The sequence below is a fragment of the Ictalurus furcatus genome, chromosome 15, assembly GCF_023375685.1.
Source record: "Ictalurus furcatus strain D&B chromosome 15, Billie_1.0, whole genome shotgun sequence".
NCBI lineage: Eukaryota > Metazoa > Chordata > Actinopteri > Siluriformes > Ictaluridae > Ictalurus > Ictalurus furcatus.
The window spans coordinates 26,265,162-26,274,207 of record NC_071269.1 but is presented as its reverse complement, the minus strand read 5'-3'; the positions used below and the strand labels follow the sequence as shown (position 1 = coordinate 26,274,207).

Below are 9,046 nucleotides of genomic sequence, written 5' to 3'. Positions count from 1 at the left end.
CACACACACAGAGACACACACAGAGAGAGAGAGACACACACACACACACACACACACACACACACACAGAAAGAGAGAGAGAGAGATAGAGTCTCAAAGTAGAAAACAGGAGAAAAATTGGACAGTGATAACTGCGGAGGCGTGTGTGTGTGAGTGTGTGTGTGTGTGTGTGTGTGTGTGTGTGTGTGTGAAGAGTAAATCTGGGGAAGATAATTCTGCAGTATAATTAACTCAACATTCATAAACGTCATTACTGAACAATGTCTCCAGTAGAAGTCAGACTGGATTTTTACCTAACTGCTGCACAGCTGATCATATCTACCCCAACACGCCCTACTGTACCTGCATTACTGTACCTGCATTACCGCACCCGCCCTACTGTACACGCCCTACTGTACCCGCCCTACTGTACACGCATTACTGTACCCGCCCTACTGTACACACCCTACTGTACACACCCTACTGTACACGCCCTACTGTACCCGCCCTACTGTACACGCCCTACTGTACACGCATTACTGTACCCGCCCTACTGTACACGCCCTACTGTACACGCCCTACTGTACCCGCCCTACTGTACACGCATTACTGTACCCGCCCTACTGTACACACCCTACTGTACACACCCTACTGTACCCGCCCTACTGTACACGCATTACTGTACCCGCATTACTGTACACGCCCTACTGTACCTGCATTACTGTACCTGCATTACCGCACCCGCCCTACTGTACACACCCTACTGTACCCGCCCTACTGTACACGCCCTACTGTACCTGCATTACCGCACCCGCCCTACTGTACACGTCCTACTGTACCCGCCCTACTGTACACGCCCTACTGTACCTGCATTACCGCACCCGCCCTACTGTACACACCCTACTGTACCCGCCCTACTGTACACGCCCTACTGTACCTGCATTACCGCACCCACCCTACTGTACCCGCCCTACTGTACACGTCCTACTGTACCCGCCCTACTGTACACGCCCTACTGTACCTGCATTACTGTACCTGCATTACCGCACCCGCCCTACTGTACACGCCCTACTGTACCCGCCCTACTGTACACGCCCTACTGTACACGCCCTACTGTACCTGCATTACCGCACCCGCCCTACTGTACACGCCCTACTGTACCTGCATTACTGTACCCACCCTACTGTACCCGCCCTACTGTACACGCCCTACTGTACACGCATTACTGTACCTGCATTACTGTACCTGCATTACCGCACCCGCCCTACTGTACACGCCCTACTGTACCTGCATTACTGTACCTGCATTACCGCACCCGCCCTACTGTACACGCCCTACTGTACCTGCATTACTGTACCTGCATTACCGCACCCGCCCTACTGTACACGCCCTACTGTACCCGCCCTACTGTACACGCATTACTGTACCCACATTACTGTACCTGCCCTACTGTATCCGCATTACCGCACCCGCCCTACTGTACACGCCCTACTGTACACGCATTACTGTACCCGCCCTACTGTACACGCATTACTGTACACGCATTACCGTACCCACCCTACTGTACCCACATTACTGTACCTGCATTACTGTACCGGCCCTACTGTACCCGCATTACTGTACCCGCATTACTGTACCCGCATTACCGTACCCGCCCTACAGTACCCGCATTACTGTACACGCATTACTGTACCCTCCCTACTGTACACGCATTAGTGTACCCGCATTACCGAACCCGCCCTACAGTACCTGCATTACCGTACCCACCCTACTGTACCCGCCCTACTGTACCCCCATTACCGTACCCACCCTACTGTACCAGCATTACTGTACCCACCCTACTGTACCCCATTACTGTACCTGCATTACTGTACACGCCCTACTGTACACGCATTACCGTACCCGCCCTACTGTACCCGCATTACCGTACCCACCCTACTGTACCCGCATTACCATACCCACCCTACTGTACCAGCATTACTGTACCCGCCCTGTAATTCAAAGCTCTGACCTCCTGCTTCCTGGCAACTCGAATGCAGGAAAAGTATCTGCTTCTGACATTTTATTTATCTTGGGAGTAGACGTGTCTACTCTGTCCGCCCACAGCGCTCTGGTTTCCTGTCTCAAGTTCGCGAGTAATTCCAGTGAACACTTTCTGTGTTAACCCCCAACCCCCACACCCCGCCACGCTATTAAAACCCCCTCTACTTTGTTTCCACTCCTCCCAGAATGCACTACATGCTCCTTTGATTCTGTAAAATCTTCAAAGCCAGGAAATTATCTAAAAAATGAATAAATATTTGCTCTAAGAAATCTGCCTAGTCTCTAATCCTGGACTCAGATGTTGTAACCCACGCGGTTCACGCCCTGATTCTTCTCACGTCCATCACACCACCTCGCAGACCGTGGGTGAGGTTCCTCTCCGTTCCTGTTGAACGTGAACTCTATGCGACAGTTTTAGCTCCTCCCATCACCACTTAAAAACTTTACTGTAGTAACCGTCTGTAAAGCATTCCTCACGTTGTAAAAGCGATCATTACTGGGGATTAATATTTACAAAGAGGATCTCGGTCCTTATTTCTTCCTGCAGTAATACACGCAGTGCCTGGCAGTCTCCTTTCCTCTCAAACAAACCCCACCCTGCTCTAGTTTCTGCTGCAACTTTGAACACTATTATCCCCGCCCTGCACTGACTGTACGCCACCTCCACCTCCACCTCCACACTCTTACCGCTGGGAATTTCTGCTAAAAATAATTTTCTGTTGTGTTTGTTTGTTTTGACAGATTTCTGCGACTGCCCTTGTACATCTGTCCCTGCCCCTACTCATGTGTAACCTCTCCGCTGAAGGGAGAAGAACAGATTAGGACACATGATGTGATGTCATCACTCGTGTCGTCTTTCAGAGGAGTTTTCCTCCTTCCGTAACACCACGAAATGTTTTTAAGCAGCTTCTGTTTCGAGGGGTCCGATTCATCATCGCTTTCCTGTCGCTGTATTCGTACTACAGACGCCATGAATTTATCCACATCTTCCTAAACACACACCGATGATGGGAAACATCTCGCGTTATGTTTTAGTGATTTGTTAATGACTTCTTGACGTGTTAATCATTACGGTAAAGGAAAGATGGCAGGTGAAGCCATGCTTAAGACTCTGTTTCAGTTTATAATCTCCGGTCTCGAACGCGGTGTCTAATCTCCACTCTCGACCACTGTGTCTAATCTCCGCTCTCTAACAGGGTGTCTAATCTCCGCTCTCTAACAGGGTGTCTAATCTCCGCTCTCTAACAGGGTGTCTAATCTATGGTCTCGAACACGGTGTCTAATCTATGGTCTCGAACACGGTGTCTAATCTCTGTTACAAAACCTCACTGCAACACTCCTGTCGCAAAAGTGGAAAGTCATGTGACATGTCTAACACACACCGTGATGATCTCCCACACACTCTCTCTCTCTCACACACTCACACACACACACACACACACGATGGGTAATACCTTCCAGTTGGCCAGCTCCTGAGTCTCGATGATCTTTATAACGGCTCCCATCAGGATTCCTGCAAAACAGCACACACAGATCTCGTTTAAACAATAACACAATACAATAACAAAACGTTCCAAAATAGTTATTGATTATTATTATTATTATTATTATTATTATTATTATAAGAAAAAGACAGTGTGATCTCGATAGTGTGACTTTAACCGTGGCATGGTACCAGATGGGCTAGACTGAGTGTTTCAGAAACTGCTGATCTCCTGAGAATTTCACTCACAACACTCTAGAGTTTACACAGAATGGTGCAAAAAACAAAAAAAACACATCGAGTGAGTGACGGTTCTGAGGACGGGAACGCCTTGTCAAGGGGAGAGATCAGAGGAAAATGGCCAGACTGGTTCGAGCTGACAGAACGGCTACAGTAACCCAGATAACCACTGTGTACAGCCGTGGTGAGCAGAAAAGCATCTCTGAATGCTCAACACGTCAGACGCTGAGGCGGACGAGCTACAACAGCAGAAGACCACGTCGGGTTCCTCTTCTGTCAGTCAGGAACAGAAAGCTGAGGCTGCACTGGGCACAGGTTCACCAACACGGGAAAAACGTCGCCTGCTCTGATCAATCACCAACAGCATGAACCCATGGACCCAAGCTGCCTTGTGTCAACAGTCCAGGCTGGTGGAGGTAGTGTAATGGTGTGGGGAATGCTTTCTCGGCATGCTTTGGGCCGGTTAATACCAATCAAACATGGCTTGGAAGCCACACCCTATCTGAGTACTGTTGGTGACCATGTGCATCCCTTCATGGCCACAACTGAACCATCATCTAATGGCTACTTCCAGCATGATACTGCACCATGTCCCAAAGCAAAAGTGGTCTCCGACCGGTTTCATGAACATGACGGTCAGTTCAGTGTTCTTCAGACGCCTTCCCAGTCACTTGATCTGAATCCACTAGATCACCTTTCCTGATACAATCATGTCGGCATGGACCACAATCTCAAAGGAATGTTTCAATGGAATCCATGACACAAAGATCCGAGGCGATGTTAAGAGCAGAGGGAGGCCCGAGTGTTCCCAGTATTAGTGTTGTGTTCCTGATAAAGTGCTCGGGGAGTGTGTGTGTGCGTATACTTTCTGTAACTTTTAGTTTAATCTTCCTGCATTATTTTCTTTGGCAACCGTGTAGTTTATAGCATTCGTGCCAATAAAGCTGTGCTGCACTGAAATGAAAGAGACTAAGAGAGAGAGAGAGAGAAAGTTATTTGATCATTTCAATGATTTAATTATTATTCTAAAAGAGAGCAGAGAAAATAGTAAAAAAAAAAATGAAGACCAAGAGACAGAAAAAAATAAGAGAAACAGACAGAGGAGATGGACAGAGAGAGAGAGAGCGAGACAGAGAGCGAGCGACAGAGAGAGCGAGAGAGACAGAGAGAGCAAGAGAGACAGAGAGAGCGAGAGAGACAGAGAGTGAAAGACACAGAGAGAGAGAGCGAGAGAGAGAGAGAGAGGGCGAGAGAGACAGAGAGAGGGCGAGAGAGACAGAGAGAGGGCGAGAGAGACAGAGAGAGAGAACCAGACAGAGAGAAAGAGAGACAGAGAGAAAGGGTGAGAGAGAGAGACAGAGAGAGGGCGAGAGAGAGAGACAGAGAGAGGGCGAGAGAGAGAGACAGAGAGAGGGCGAGAGAGAGAGAGACAGAAAGGGCGAGAGAGAGAGAGAGAGAGACAGAGAGAGGGCGAGAGACAGAGAGAGGGCGAGAGAGCGAGAGAGAGACAGAGAGAGGGCGAGAGAGAGAGAGAGACAGAGAGAGGGCGAGAGAGAGAGAGAGACAGAGAGAGGGCGAGAGAGAGAGAGAGAGAGGGCGAGAGAGAGAGACAGAGAGAGGGCGAGAGAGAGAGACAAAGAGAGGGCGAGAGAGAGAGACAGAGGGCGAGAGAGAGAGAGACAGAGGGCGAGAGAGAGAGACAGAGAGAGGGGGAGAGAGAGAGAGAGAGACAGAGACAGAGAGAGAGAGAGAGAGACAGAGAGAGGGTGAGAGAGAGAGAGACAGAGAGAAGGCGAGAGAGAGAGAGAGAGACAGAGAGAGGGCGAGAGAGAGAGAGAGACAGAGAGAGGGCGAGAGAGAGAGAGAGACAGAGAGAGGGCGAGAGAGAGAGAGAGACAGAGAGAGGGCGAGAGAGAGAGACAGAGAGAGGGCGAGAGAGAGAGACAAAGAGAGGGCGAGAGAGAGAGAGACAGAGAGACAGAGAGAGAGGGCGAGAGAGAGAGAGAGACAGAGAGAGGGCGAGAGAGAGAGACAGAGAGAGGGCGAGAGAGAGAGAGACAGAGAGACAGAGAGAGAGGGCGAGAGAGAGAGACAGAGAGAGGGCGAGAGAGAGAGAGAGACAGAGAGAGGGCGAGAGAGAGAGAGACAGAGAGAGGGCGAGAGAGAGAGACAGAGAGAGGGCGAGAGAGAGAGACAGAGAGAGGGTGAGAGAGACAGGCATCGGTGAGGTCCTGTATGTGGAAGAGGGCGTTTCCTCGGAGTGTGTTACTCTGCTGCTTATACTGCGTCACAGAGCAATGAGAAAAGATTACAAATAAAGGTGACATGCAGTACCATAGAACAGCGTCTCAGACCACCCAATTTGTAGGTGAGCAAAAATATTGGAACATGTGACTGGCAGGTGGTTCTTGTTACCCAGGAGTGTCCTGTTAGATTGAGTGTTTAAACAATAAATAGCTCTGAATTTATAGTTGGTTTTACTCTTGGTTTTAGGCTTCAGTTTCACCTGTGAACACTGCGTTTGTTGTTAAAAAAGATAAGCCAACATGAAGATCAGAGAGCTGTCTGTGGGAGAAAAGCGCGCCATTTTAAAGCTGAGAAAAGAGGGAAAATCAATCAGAGGTAGTGCACAAACACTGGGCAGAGCCAATACAGCAATCTTTGAATTGTCTTGAAAAAGAAAGAAACCCCTGGTGTACTGACAACCAGACATGGAACGGGTCGGCCAAGGAAAACAACAGCTGATGACAAACCCAAAAACAACCATCAGAGACATCAACGACCTCCACAGGGCAGGGTGAAGGTATCACGATCCAACGCTCGGAGAAGACTTCGAGAGCAGAAATATAGAGGCCACACTACAAGATATAAAACACTCATCAGCAGTGAGAATCAGAAACCCAGACTGGAATTCACAAAGAAATACAGAGACGATCCACAAACGTTCTGGAACCGAGATGAACCTCTACTAAAGTGATGGAAAGACCAAAGTGTGGAGAAAGAAAGGATCTGCTCATGATCCAGAACACACAAGCTCATCTGTGAAACATGGTGGAGGTAGCGTCATGGCTTGGGCTTGCACGGCTGCTTCTGGAACATTCTCACTGATCTTTATTGATGATGAACTCATGATGGAGCAGCAGGATGAATTCAGAAGTTTACAGGAACATCCTGTCTGATAATTTACAGAGAAACGCATCCGAATGAATCAGGAGGAACTTCATCATGCAGCGAGACAACGATCCAAAACACACTTCCACCTCAACACAGGACTTCATCAGGGGGAAAGTGGAAGGTTCTAGACTGCACAGGTCCATCACTCGCTCTCTCTCGTCTCCATCTTCTGATCCCAAACCCAGATGTCTTCGCTGTAGAGCACACGCTAATGAATTAGGCTTTCCGTTCCAACAGTTTTGGAGGGGACTGTATATCGGAATCGATTTGTATAATTAATAAAATAATTAAAGGACGCGCTGATGAAGAGGATCACGCTAAAATACGAGCGAGAGAAACAGGATGACGGGTTCAGAGCGAGCGCTCACACAGGAACTTACTGTGTATTATTAATCACCCGAGGGGGAGAGGCTCCGTGTGTGTGTGTGTGTGTGTATTTCCTCTACACACCACAAACTAGTTGGAACAAAATGCTCCGTCTCTAACAGGAATCCAGTAAATATTATGGCGTAAGACTGGACTAAACGAGTCAGACTGGTTTCAGAGCGCGGTTGTGAAAGTACGTGTGTGTAAACGTTTCTCAACATGGCCTTTGACAGAGTTTCACACTGCTGGAGTGTTGCGTTCACCCGTGTGTCATTCTGTTATAGTAAAATAATCAGTGATGATCAGCTGCTGTGATTCTTGAACAGGAAGTTGATTATTTTCCTATAATAAGTGCTTTATTCCTCTTATACCACGGCAACTTGCCAATGATCGCAATGTTTTTTTAGTGTATCAAAACAACAACGTGATACTTTTTATCCATTTATAGTTACATTTAATGTTGAGGAACGTGCGTTAACCAGGTAGGCGTTACGTTATAGATGTCTTTTTCTCTCTATTGAAGTTAATAAGACGGTTACTATAGAAACTTTAACGTATTAGAAGGAGCGCATTAATATAAACCTGTGGAAAATTAATCAACACCTTCTGACCTACGAATAATAATAATAAAACACTCAAAATTCCTTTATGTGGTCAGACGGTCAGTTGGTGGTTAGCGTTACACTGTTTGCGCGACCTCAGAATTACATCCGCGCCATGTGTTCACCGGTTATTGCAAAATTGACTTCTGCAATACTGAGAACACAGAATCCTACGTTATATCTGCTAAATAAACCTCTAACAAACAACGAGTGCTGCTCTGTGTGTTGATAAATTGTGTACGAGCCAAAAAGAAAGAAAGAGACAGAAAGACAGAAAGAAAGAAAGAAAGGAGAGAAGCTTCTCCTCTGTGATTTGCCTCACCCAGTGAAACTACAGCCACGCTCTCGGGCAGGAAGTGCAGCTTAAACCTGATCAGCAAGTGAACCAATATGATGCAGATTCCTGTGAAAAACACACGACAGAAACGTTATACACCGATCGGCCGTAACAATAAAACCCCTGACAGGTGACGTGAAGAACACATTCTCTCGTTACAGTGGCACCTGTCGAGCGACGGGATCTCTCAGGCAGCAAGAGAACTGTCACTTCACGAAGCTGACGTGTTGGAAGCAGGAAAAATGGGCAAGTGGAAGCATCCGAGCGATGGAATAAAGATAATAAAACACTGTGTCGTTTGATTCTTCACTTCAGGATGTAAACTGATTTTAGTCAGTATAATTAGTATACCGTTATTGTGTGTGTGTGTGTATATTTATATATATATATATATATATATATATATATATATATATATATATATATATATGAATAAAATGTAGATATCATGATAAATTGTGTGCGCTTTTATGAGATCTCAGATACTGCACTCTTAATACAGTTGTGCTCATAAGTTTACTTGTAACTAATAACAATAATAATAATAAAAAATTGATTCTATTGATAAATTTGAATATTAATCGTGATTAGCAACATTATCAGTAATTGTTTATTTTCATTTACTTATATTATTATTGTTATATTTACTTGTTTTTTGTTTGGTTGGTTCTCTCGTACACTCACCCTCCACTTCATTATCAATAACACCTGCACATTCATGCGGTTATCTAATCAGCCAATCACGCAGCGGCACAATTCATAAAATCATGCAGATACAGCTCAAGCGCTTCAGTTAACGTTCACATCAAACATCAGAATGAA

The 9,046-nt window shown here is 46.6% G+C and overlaps 1 protein-coding gene across 5 annotated transcripts in view; it reads right to left on the bottom strand.

Annotated features, from left to right (window-relative positions):
- The window catches only part of slc9a8 (solute carrier family 9 member 8), a 39,141-nt gene that overhangs the window by 23,744 nt on the left and 6,351 nt on the right, over nt 1–9,046 (bottom strand). For all 5 annotated transcript variants that reach the window (XM_053642695.1, XM_053642693.1, XM_053642692.1 and 2 more), the window contains 2 exons: nt 8,210–8,290; nt 3,477–3,535 (listed from right to left, as the gene is read on the bottom strand). In XM_053642695.1, coding sequence (XP_053498670.1) covers nt 3,477–3,535; nt 8,210–8,290 — 140 coding nt within the window. The remainder of the gene's footprint in view (nt 1–3,476; nt 3,536–8,209; nt 8,291–9,046) is intronic.